The sequence below is a fragment of the Oncorhynchus kisutch genome, linkage group LG18, assembly GCF_002021735.2.
Source record: "Oncorhynchus kisutch isolate 150728-3 linkage group LG18, Okis_V2, whole genome shotgun sequence".
Classification (NCBI taxonomy): Eukaryota; Metazoa; Chordata; class Actinopteri; order Salmoniformes; family Salmonidae; genus Oncorhynchus; species Oncorhynchus kisutch.
The window spans coordinates 60,265,923-60,278,731 of record NC_034191.2 but is presented as its reverse complement, the minus strand read 5'-3'; the positions used below and the strand labels follow the sequence as shown (position 1 = coordinate 60,278,731).

Sequence of the window (12,809 nt, the reverse complement as noted above, 5' to 3'; positions counted from 1 at the left end):
AAATTGCTATATATTACATTAGACTAGAGGGTGACATTAGATAGTGTTTGGGGAACAACGTGCATGCACATCTATGAAGCTTTGACGTATGCTGACTCTGTTTAAAAATATAATGATGGATATCTGATGATAGATGCAATTTGTTTCCTTTTGTTCTCTCATGACATTTACTGTACCAATGTTTTTCTGGCTTTCGTTCCACAGATAGACATGTTTTTCGAGTTCAGCGATCGGCTTGAGAGTATCATGGCCAAGGCTTACATCTGGAGGTATTCTCGTCAAACAGGCACCGTCACATCCAAAATTACTGGCACTCTCAATAAAGAATACTGTATAAAATATTTTATGAATATACTGCGGTATATTGTATGCAAAAAAAGGGAAATATATATTTTATTCTAATACAATTGCTCAGGGGAAAATATAAGATGGGTGTCAAAATTATTGAAACTTTGCAAGGATAACGGCACTTAGCTTTTTCCTATAATGTTTAGTGATATTGAAGAACACACTGGGAGGGATTTTAGATCATTCCTCCATCCAGAACCTTGATTTCCTTGGTCTGCGCTTATGGACTGCCCTCTTCAATTCAAATCACAGGTTTTCAATTGGGTTCAAGTTCGGAGACTGAGATGGCCTTTGCAAAATGTTGATTTTGTGGTCAATTAACCATTTTGTATATTTTGATGTGTGGTTGGAGTCATTGTCTTGCTGGAAGATCCACTTGTGGCCAAGTTTCAGCCTCCTGGCAGAAACAACCATGTTGTTTTGGCTAAAAATGTCCTCGTACTTGGTAGAGTTCATGATGCTGTTGACCTTAACAAGGGCCCCAGGACCAGTAGAAGGAAAGCAGCCCCATAACATAAATGATCCACCACCATGTTTACAGTAAGTATGAGGTTATTTTCTGCATATGCATCCTTCTATTGAGGCCAAACCCACCACTGGTGTGCGTCGTCTGACCACAACACCCAGTTCCAATCTAAGTGCCAATGGTGTTTAACAAACTTCAGCCGTTTATATTTGTTGGTTGCTCTCAGTAAAGGCTTTTTCATGGCAACCCCTATTGGTATGGAGGTGGCGTCTAATTGTAGATTTGGACCCAAGATGCATTCTGTAAGTTGTGTAATTCTCCAACTCCTTTCCTTGGACTTTCTTTGCCTCCTGAACCATTTGTCTCACTGTGAGTGGGGAGAAGATACATTTGGGTCAAGTTGACCATTGTTCCAGTGGTTTTAATCTTCTTAATTGTTGCCCTAATAGTGTAAGTGGTATATTTAGTTTTCAGTCGTTTTTTGTACCCTTTTGCCTGATTATTGAAAGTCAACAACTAGTTGTCTCTTTTCATTTGTGAGTTCTTTGCCCATGGTGATGACATACACATTAACTCCAGTGAAACAGGAAGCCATGAAAGTCCACAATACAGCTCCTTAAATTGAGATAAATAAAAATATTAATAAAATAGAATGTTAATGCAGATTACATTTTGTTTGATTTTATGTGGAAGAATCGTTAGGGGTGCCAATCCTTTTTTGTTTGTGACCAACTTTTTACTCAGTTTTATCATTTTATTTTTCAGAGAGATTATCTTTGTATGCATTTATTTAATTGTTGCAGGTACAAAAAAACAATTTTGTACCATTGTTTTTGTACCTGCAACCTCTCTCTGAAAAATAAAATGACAAAACTGAGTAAAAAGTTGGTCACAAACAAAAAAAGATTGGCACCCCTAACGATTGTCCCCATTGTCCCCATGCTTCCCACCCCGCCTACCTGATTTAGGGGACACAGTGAACAGTCAGGAGTTGCGGTCAATTTCATCATAAAATGTTTAAATACAGTCTGTGAACAAACTTAAAATGTAGAAATTGTTGGTTTGGATTACAGGATGCCAAAGTCATATTTTTCCATATTCTGTTCCAGTTAAAGGGTGGTTCAGATTGAGTTAGATCTGTGGCTAGCTCAGAATATGAGCTTTCCAAAAGTTGTTTATATATTATAGAGATCAGTCCTTTCAGGAGCACAGATAATTTATTTATAAATCCCATCTTTGGAGATTCCTCGTAGTTGCGTTTCCAAGGGACTCCATAGGCCAATATAGCTGATCTAACTTGTAAATATATACTGATCAAAAATAAAGTGTTGAGCCTATGAGCTGAGTTTCATGAGCTGAAATAAAATATCCCAGAAATGTTCCATACACACAAAAAGCTTATTTCTCAAAAATGTTGTGTTACACATTTGTTTACATCACTGTTAGTGAGCATTTCTCCTTTGCCAAGATAATCCATCCACCTGACAGGTGTGGCATACCAAGAAGCTGACTAAACAGCATGATGATTACACAGGTGCACCTTCTGCTGGGGACAGTAAAAGGACACTAAAATGTGCAGTTTTGTAAAACACAATGCCACAGATGTCTAAAATAGGAGGGAGCATGCAATTGGCATGCTGACTGCAGGAGTGTCCACCAGAGCGGTTGCCGGAGAATTGAATATTCATTTCCATAAGCCTCCTCCAATGTTGTTTTGGAGATTTTGGCAGTACGTCAAACTGGCCTCACAACTGCAGACCACTTGTAACCATGCCAGGACTTCCACACCCGGCAGCTTCGCCTGCAGGATCATCTGAGATCAGCTACACGGACAGCTAATGAAACTGAGTAGTATTTCTGTCTGTAATAAAGCCCTTTTGTGGGGGAAAAACTAATTGTGATTGGCTGGGCCTGGTTTCCCAGTGGGTGGGCCTGGCTCTCAAGTGGCAGGTCTATATAAAAAGGAGTTACCCAGTAATGTGTATGTATCTTTCAAATCTTGGAATGTTCTCAAACCATCACTGTCCATGATATTGGTAAGGGTATGGACTCCACATTTGGAACAATGGGGGGGAATGCAAAAGACCGGTTGCCGGAGAATTGAATATTCATTTCCATAAGCCTCCTCCAATGTTGTTTTGGAGATTTTGGCAGTACGTCAAACTGGCCTCACAACTGCAGACCACTTGTAACCATGCCAGGACTTCCACACCCGGCAGCTTCGCCTGCAGGATCATCTGAGATCAGCTACACGGACAGCTAATGAAACTGAGTAGTATTTCTGTCTGTAATAAAGCCCTTTTGTGGGGGAAAAACTAATTGTGATTGGCTGGGCCTGGTTTCCCAGTGGGTGGGCCTGGCTCTCAAGTGGCAGGTCTATATAAAAAGGAGTTACCCAGTAATGTGTATGTATCTTTCAAATCTTGGAATGTTCTCAAACCATCACTGTCCATGATATTGGTAAGGGTATGGACTCCACATTTGGAACAATGGGGGGGAATGCAAAAGACCGCCCTCCAGATTGCAAGCCAATATTGGAGTATGGGCATGCCATTTTGATGTCCAGTTACATTGCTTTAAAATGTGGCACCACATGGAAATTTTGTGAGCAGTAATAGGACCAAAGTGTAGTTTACATTCTTAAGGGATATATCAGTGAAGACCACCTGTTCCAGGGCAATAGGAGACACCAGGGGGCAGAATAATCATTTCTAAACCAATTCAGGATGGGGTAAAATGCTAGCGCCTGGAAATACCTTTTAAAGTTTGGTACGGATATTCCTCCTCCTTGACATCTTTATCAAGGGTGCGAATAATTTCAGATGTGACTTTTTTTCAAATCTATAAAATGGAAGTGTCTGCTATGTGGCATAGTCTAGTTAGATGTGTGATGAATGATGGTAATAAATTCTGAAAATGATGATACAGGATGAATGGAGGATGCTAGAATACTGTAGCTTTAGCAGAGCCGCAACAGAAAACCGTTATCTAAGACTTCTTCTTCCCTGCGTTTATTCAGAGTTGGTCGCACTACTGGCTACTTGCTGTACATGCTCCATCTCAATGCCTGTTTCTACTATGTGGCGTCAGTGTACCTTGGCATCGGCACCTCCAAATGGGTCTACGATGGAGATGGAACCGCGTACGTATTTTATTGTGTAGAGTATATAGGGTTTCAGATTTGCCAGGTTTTCCATAAATCCTGGTAAGAGGATATTCTCTCCTGATTTTGGGAATATTCCAACTGGGACTTCTGGTAAAACCTGGGAATTTTGAGGAAATTAACAGAATTTTGCATCCTGAGGAGTAAAATGTTCTATACTTCCAATATAGTCTCTTGTCTCCGAGACTTCTGTTACAGTTTAACAGTTTCTCAATATGTAGTTTTCCCTATACCAGTGTCTCCATTGCTTTCACTGTGGATTAGGGGTTTGAGTAACCGTCTTCCTTCCCACAGGTACCTGCGTTGTTATTACTTCGCTGTTCGTAGTCTGATCAACATTGGGGGTCTTCCTGAGCCTGGCACTGTGTTTGAGATCTGTTTCCAGATGACCAACTTCTTTACTGGTGTCTTTGTGTTCTCCAGTTTGATTGGACAGGTACAGTATCACTATTCTAAAGACATGCAGAATGCAATCCAGGCAAGAGGCAGCCATCCTCTTGTAACAATTATGATTGTGGTAAATTCCATTTCAATTCAGGAAGTCAACTGACATTGTAAATCACATTTCTTTTAAATGAGGAAATGGACTAAAATGTAATTCTGGAATTGACTAGATTTAAATGGAATTGACCCCAACACTGGTTTGTTGTGTGGTCCTGGATTGAAAGTATTTTATTGGTTTCTTCTGGTACAGATGAGAGATGTCATCGGGGCTGCCACGCAGGGCCAGACATATTTCCGGGCCTCCATGGACGGCTGTGTGGAATACATGAACACGTTCACCATCCCCGACTTGGTGCAGAACAGAGTACGCACCTGGTACAACTACACCTGGGACGCCCAGGGAATGCTGGGTAAGCAATAAATAATAGTGGGGAATAAATTCATCTTGACTCCATGCTGTCATAATTGTGCTGTAAATAATGTTAAAATGTCATTTTATGGCAAATCATCAATTAACATGGTGTACATTTGCTCTGTAGTAATGTCTTGAAAAAATGTTTCTTCCTCTTACATCTCTCCCTACTCTCTCTCCAGACGAGTCTGTACTGCTGGAGCAGATGCCTCTTGTAATGAGAACAGCCATTGGTGTGGATGTAAACTTTGCCACCTTCGATAAAATTGCTCTTTTTCAGGTAAATATAGGTGGAAATTAACATGTCATTATGCCAACAGGCAACTAACAGCCCACCTGCATCACCCTCTGAACGTTGGCTAAATGTTATCTGACTGTTTTCTCAATGTCTCTATTCCCAAGGGCTGTGATAAGCAGATGTTGGTAGACATGTTGCTGAGGCTCAAGTCTATTATATATCTACCTGGGGACTTTGTGGTGAAGAAGGTGAGTGTATGGGATTCAAATCAAATCAAATGTATTTATATAGCCCTTCGTACATCAGCTGACATCTCAAAGTGCTGTACAGAAACCCAGCCTAAAACCCCAAACAGCAAGCAATGCAGGTGTAGAAGCACGGTGGCTAGGAAGATTGCCACTGTTGTATAATATACTCAATATGTATTTTCTTCATACACTTTATACACTTGGAGGTTGGTGGCATGTTAATTGGGGAGGATGGGCTCATGGTAATGGCTGGAGCGGAATAGATGGAACGGTATGAAATACATCAAACATATGGTTTCCATGTGTTTGATGTCATTCCATTCCAGCCATTATTATGAGCCGTTCTCCACTCAGCAGCCTCACTGACTTGGATTTGAGTCTTTTTCAAAACGATACAGCGAAAAGCAACAGAAACAATGAAACTGAAGAATAAATAAAAGCAAACAGAAGATGCCATCCAATACATACTGAATAATATATAAAGTATAGAGAGTTGTATTGTTAAAAAGATATTAGTTAATCAGGTCTTCCTGGTTTGTGAATATCCATTTGTCCCAGTTACTTTCAAATACAGGTTTTTGGAGTCTTAAAGCATATGTCAAGCTTTCCATATTAAAGATTTCTTGGATTATACTTTGGCATTCTTAACATTTTGGGCTTCTACTTTATACCAGTTCCTGGTAATGGCTTTTCTAATTGTAGCAAGGATCACTTTTATCGGGTATCTGTCACTGTCCATCACATTCTCTGGAACATTACCAAAGTACAATACAGTTCTAGGGACTTCATATACTAGGACATCTTTTAACACCGAACACACATAATCCCAAAAACAATGACATCTTCTGACATTCCCCAAAACAATGGGGGTGGTTAGCATCCACATGGTCCCACAGCCGCCAGCATGGCTGTTGTATGCCTAGCTGTTGACTTTTCATTCTAGGAGTGATAAAATAAAAAAAGCCAATATTTTTTACAACAAAACTGTCTCCATGTTCTTGAGTTTGTAGAAGTACATTGAGTACTGCACTGCATCTATTGTCCCAGTCTTCCTCTGAGATGTCTATATTCAGTTCCTTTTCCCAATTTTACTGTAATATAAAGAGTTGAGTCTTTTCTAGAGGCTATCTGGCCATGACAAAGTAAATAGATTATCTTCGACATTGCCTGATTTATATGCATTTCAAATCACATGGTTAGTCATATTTGGTTTGGTATTGAAGAATACATTTCTCTCTTTTTCAAAATAGTCCCTTAACTGTAAGTTTCTGAAGAAATCTTGGTTTTCCATGCCATATTTCTCTTTTTCAATTCTGAAAACCTAAAAATTTTCCGTCTTCTACAAAGTTCTGTAATGCCTCTCTCAGGCCATTCCTTTTTTTTTTTTAATCATAGATACCTGGTTTAAATTTTGGATCAAAACGCAAACCATTTCAACATTCCTGTTAATGTCCTAAATGTGTCTTTATCCCCAGCTACAGACTGGATTGGGCGACCTTGAACGGCAGCCTCAATATCTTTCCATATAGCACTGTATTGTGTCATACCAACACACGATTGGCCTAAATTGTGCAGCTAAGTAATATTCCCTAAGATTAGGTAGTGCCATCCCCTTTGTCTTTAGGGAGCTGAAGAGTCTAATATCTAATCCTTGGTTACCTCCAAATGTACTGTGATATTAATTGTTTCAGGGGGACCGCAACTGATAGAGACTGGAATAGGTAAAGCAATCTGGGGAAAATATTAATTTAACTGCCTCTATTATAGAGCTGAAATCTAAATGAAGAAGGGACCATCTTTCTACTGTATATTTTTAGGAATATTTAGGATAATTGGTTTATAATTTGTTATATACACTGAGTGTGCAAAACATTATGAACACCTGCTCCTTTCATTACATAGACTAACCAGGTGAAAGCTACGATCCCTTATTGTCACTTGTTCAATCCATTTCAATAAGTGTAGATGAAGGGTAGGAGGCATTTATAAGCCTTGAGAGGATTGAGACATTGTGTATGCGTGCCATTCAGAGGGTGAATGGGCAAGACAAAATATTTACATTCCTTTGAACAGGGTATGGTGGTTGTCCCGGGCAAACCCATTTGTGTCAAGAACTAACAGTTCCCAGTGTGTAATCAACAATAGTCCACCACCAAAGGACATCCAGCCAACTTGAATATTAGCTGTTTACTTTGCAAACTCATCAGCAATTGGGCAACAATTAATAGCATAGGTCTATTGATATTTTGGTATGTAACAATTGCTTGAAATTGATAATTTACTTATGAAGCTAGCATTTGGATAAAAAAAAAAAGATTTACACAACATGACCAAAAGTATGTGGACACGTGCTTGTCGAACATCTCATTCCAAAATGAATATGGAGTTGGTCCCCCCTTTGCTGCTATAACTGCCTCCACTCTTCTGGGATGGCTTTCCACTAGATGTTGGAACATTGCTGCGGGGACTTGCTTCCATTCAGCCACTAGAGCATTAGTGTGGTCAGGCACAGATGTTGGGCGATTAGGCAGTCAGCGTTCCAATTCATCCCAAAGGTGTTCGATGGGATTGAGGTCAAGGCTCTGTGCATGCCAGTTAAGTTCTTCCACACCGACCTCGACAATCCATTTCTGTATGGACCTCGCTTTGTGCACAGGGGCATTGTCATGCTGAAACAGGAAAGAGCCTTCCCCAAACGGTTGCCACAAAGTTGGAAGCACAAAATCGTCTAGAATGTCATTGTAAGCTGTAGTGTTAAGATTTCCCCCATGCCAGAACCATGAAAAATAGCCCCAGACCATTATTCCTCTTCCACCAAACTTTACAGTTGGCATTATGTATTCGTTTTCCTGGCATCTGCCAAACACAGATTAGTCAGTCAGACTGCCAGATGGTGAAGTGTGATTCATCACCCCAGAGACCACGTTTCCACTGCTCCAGAGTCTAATGGTGGCAAGCTTTACACCACTCCAGCCTATGCTTGGCATTGCACATGCTGATCTTAGGCTTGTGTACGGCTGCTCGGCCATGGAAACCAATTTCATGAAGCTCCTGACAAACAGTTCATGTGCTGACGTTGCTTCCAGAGGCAGTTTAGAACTTGGTGGTGAATGTTGCAACCGAGAAAGCGCGTAAAAATCGTCTTATGCGCTTCAACACTCGGCAGTCCCGTTCTATGAGCTTGTGTGGCCTACCACTTTAAGGCTGAGACATTGTTGCTCCCAGACTTTCCACTTCACAATAACAGCACTTCCAGTTTACCGGGGCAGCTCTAGCAGGTCAGAAATTTGACAAACTGACTTGTTGGAAAGGTGGCATCCTATGACAGTGCCACACTGAAAGTCACTGAGCTCTTCAGTAAGGCCATTCTATTTCCAATGTTTGTCTATGGAGACTGCATGGCTTTGTGCTCGATTTTATGCAACGGGTGTGGCTGAAATAGCTCAATCCACTAATTTGAATGGGTGTCCACATACTTTTGTATATATAGTGTATTACTGTGGCAAGACGTACCATAGGCGCGGCTCTTAACTTGCGCTCTCCAAACTACCGCCAGTGGAGAGTGCTTTTTTTCTCTTGTTGAAATGCTTGCTCTCACACATTTAAAATGCATAGGCCGGCCCCATGTGGTAAATCTATATTCCATCTCATACTACAATAACTCCTGGCGTTTCATCATTCCATCCCCGTACAGTTTATTGCAACACAGACATTTCTGTTTGATAGGCATACGATAGTGTTATGTAGCCAACCATTTCTTACCCTCAGTGGGCACAATGTTTATTCTGCACATGAATGTTCACAAGACTCATGGAGGTAGAAGTTCTGTTTATTAAATTCAATGTTTTAGTTTTCTTTGTTCATATTTCCCAGGTTATGTCAGAGTTCTGTGTCCTATGTCTCTGTCATTCTGGTTGTGCGTAATAAGAGCATGTAATAGGCTGTGGACTGCACTCCACACGTTGGAGTCGTTGAATAAGATAAAATGATTGTTTCGTATCTGCATGATATTGGAATATCATTAATAATCAGTGCTTGACTTGGGCAGTCCCTCATCAGAGCTGAGTACGGCCACCTCAAATGTTCTACTGCTTGAGCTCCTGTTCCTCTTATAGAATATTAGCTCAAAAGAATTGTGGAGCTCCTGAACCTAAATATAAACAGTACTGGCACCCAACATAAGTACCTGCACCTATTTCAGCCCAAGTCAAGCCCTGATAATAATAATTTAGTCTGATTAAGACTTAATATACCAATGTAACAATGGATGTCAAAATGTCCTTTTACATTGCAGAACCAGTTTATTGGTTGTAATTGCCAATTGGGTAATTGTATGGTCCTGGGGTCCCTATTTTACAATTACATAATTAAAATGTGTTATAGACAAAGTAATGAAAAGGTCTGTCTGGCAGACTCAATAAATTGACAACTTTGTAGTTGAACAAGTCTTTGCATGTATAGATTTTTTTTAGAGGCTTGCTCTTAGAATGCACGACTTGGACTTGACTTGAGTCTAAACCCATTCTACTTGGGACTCGATTTTAGACTCAGACCTTGTGACTTGCTTGTACTTGGCGTCAACATGGGCCAGCATCCCTGTGGAACGCTTTCGACACCTTGTCCATGCCCCGATGGCATATTCTTCCAGAATGTTCATTAGTTTTGGGAAGCAAGTGTTAGGGTCAGTCAATTTTATACTCTTTTCCTCTGATGCTAATACCTTGAAAATCATAATTTTGCTTTATCACTCTGCTCAATGTACAAGGCAATGTACAAGGATCAGGTGAGGTGCAACATCCCTGACGTGTGCCACGTTGTAAAGTTATTTTATTTGTCAGATGGCCATTCCCTTTAATGACAAATATTTTTAAAATATTGGATTGCGTCCTTTTTAAAGCCAAATCTCTCTAAAACTTGATATAAGTAAAATTAACGCTAAATGCCTTTTCTGCATCTAAATGGACCAATAAGTGCATTCTCTTAATCTTATTTATGATATGTAGTTATCTTGGGTTTGATGGCCTCTAATAGACCCAGTTTGGTCCAACTCAATTTGATCCGATAAAGGTTTCAAGTCTCTTGGTAATAACCGAGGTGTATAGCTTATAGTCATAATTCAAAATCGAGATTGGCCTATAATTACTGATATGTTCTTTGTCTTTACCCACTTTTGGCATGACAGTTATGATGGCTTCCTTCCATGAGGGAGGGGCTTCTTCCTTTTTAAAGGTCCAATGCAATGAGGATAAAAGTCAATATGTAATTTCAGAGCATCCACAACGTCACCCTGTGATTTTAAACTAAACTCAGCAAAAAAAGAAACATCCCTTTTTCAGGACCCTGTCTTTCAAAGATAATTCATAAAAATCCAAATAACTTCCCAAACCTTCAATGTAAAGGGTTTAAACACTGTTTCCCATGCTTGTTCAAATGAACCATAAACAATTAATGAACATGCACCTGTGGAACTGTTGTTAAGACACTAACAGCTAACAGACGGTAGGCAATTAAGGTCACAGTTATGAAAACGTAGGACACTAAAGAGGCCTTTCTACTGCCTCTGAAAAACACCAAAAGAAAGATGCCCAGGGTCCCTGCTCATCTGCGTGAACATGCCTTAGGCATTCTGCAAGGAGGTATGAGGACTGCAGATGTGGCCAGGGCAATAAATTGCAATGTAAGTACTGTGAGACACCTAAGACAGAGCTACATGGAGACAGGATGGACAGCTGATCGTCCTCGCAGTGGCAGACCACGTGTAACAACACCTGCACAGGATCGGTACATCCAAACATCACAGCTGCGGGACAGGTACAGGATGGCAACATCAACTGCCCGAGTTACACCAGGAACGGACAATCCCTCCATCAGTGCTCAGACTGTCCGTAATAGGCTGAGAAAGGCTGGACTGAGGGCTTGTAGGCCTGTTGTAAGGCAGGTCCGCACCAGACATCACCGGCTACAACGTCGCCTATGGGCACAAACCCACCGTTGCTGGACCAGACAGGACTGGCAAAAAATGCTCTTCACTGACGAGTTGCGGTTGTCTCACTAGGGGTGATGGTCGGATTTTGAGGTGGAGAGTCCGTCATGGTCTGGGGCAGTGTGTCACAGCATCATCAGACTGAGCTTGTTGTCATTGCAGGCAATCTCAAAGCTGTGCGTTACAGGGAAGACATCCTCCTCCCTCATGTGGTACCCTTCCTGCAGGCTCATCCTGACATGACCCTTCAACTTGACTATGCCACCAGCCATACTGCTCGTTCTGTGTGTGATTTCCTGCAAGACAGAAATGTCAGTGTTCCTCCATGGCCAGCGAAGAGCCCGGATCTCAATCCCATTGAGTACGTCTGGGACCTGTTGGATCGGAGGGTGAATGCTAGGGCCATTCCCCCCAGAAATGTCCGGGAACTTGCAGGTGCCTTGGTGAAAGAGTGGGGTAACATATCACAGCAAGAACTGGAAAATGTGGTGCAGTCCATGAGGAGGAGATGCACTGCAGTACTTAATGCAGCTGGTGGCCACACCAGATACTGACTGTTACTTTGGATTTTGATCCCCCCTATGTTCAGGGACACATTATTCCATTTCTGTTAGGCACATGTATGTGGAACTTGTTCAGTTGTCTCAGTTGTGAATCTTATGTTCATACAAATATTTACACAAGTTTGCTGAAAATAAACGCAGTTGACAGTGAGAGGAGTTTACATTTTCCAATCTGTGTTCTGTTTGATCGTTTTCTTCTGTAGGGTGACATTGGTAAAGAGATGTACATCATAAAGGGTGGAGAGGTGCAGGTGGTTGGTGGACCAGATAATTCCATTGTGTTTGTGACGCTGAAGGCCGGCTGTGTGTTTGGAGAAATCAGGTATTATCATTATATCATTACACTACAATATTCCAATGTAATAATATTAACCTCCAGTAGAAGAGCTTCCCACTGGGCAAAAACTGGTTGAATCAAAGTTAGTTTCCAAGTCATTTCAACCCAAAGAATCTGTGATTGACCTTGAATCAGCATAGAAAACTGATTATATATATATATATTTTTAAGTTAATGTAAGGGAATATTTTTTTTTCTTCTGCAAATTCACATTAGTTGACAATACAAACAAATGTAAATGAAAATCAGACGTTGAACTGTTGTCTGTGCCCAGTGGGTTACTATTACAGATTAACTTCTAAGTGTGAGTGTTGGTCGAGGATCTTCAGAGCTCTGAATCGGTGCTCTTCCTCAGTCTGCTACAGTCTGCCAAAGATGGCGGGAACAGAAGGACTGCTAACGTAAAAGCTCATGGCTTCGTCAACCTTTTTGTCCTGGATAAGAAAGACCTGGTTGACATCTTGGTCCACTACCCAAATTCCCAGAGAGTGCTGGCCAAAAAAGGAAGGTAAGTTCTTTGCGTGAGCTAGCTAATGTATGAGACCTATACTAAGAATGAGCAAAGTTAGACTTACCAGAATTGAATCAAGTTCTCTGTGTTTTTAAT

At 40.9% G+C, this 12,809-nt stretch overlaps 1 protein-coding gene across 1 annotated transcript in view; it reads left to right on the top strand.

Annotated features, from left to right (window-relative positions):
- LOC109909688 (cyclic nucleotide-gated cation channel beta-3-like) overlaps nucleotides 1-12,809 on the top strand; it is a 35,541-nt gene that overhangs the window by 20,758 nt on the left and 1,974 nt on the right. The window contains exons 9-16 of the mRNA XM_020508692.2: nucleotides 205-269; nucleotides 3,834-3,956; nucleotides 4,272-4,413; nucleotides 4,672-4,831; nucleotides 5,016-5,113; nucleotides 5,236-5,319; nucleotides 12,069-12,187; nucleotides 12,558-12,710. Of these exons, the coding sequence (XP_020364281.1) occupies nucleotides 205-269; nucleotides 3,834-3,956; nucleotides 4,272-4,413; nucleotides 4,672-4,831; nucleotides 5,016-5,113; nucleotides 5,236-5,319; nucleotides 12,069-12,187; nucleotides 12,558-12,710 (944 nt within the window). The remainder of the gene's footprint in view (nucleotides 1-204; nucleotides 270-3,833; nucleotides 3,957-4,271; nucleotides 4,414-4,671; nucleotides 4,832-5,015; nucleotides 5,114-5,235; nucleotides 5,320-12,068; nucleotides 12,188-12,557; nucleotides 12,711-12,809) is intronic.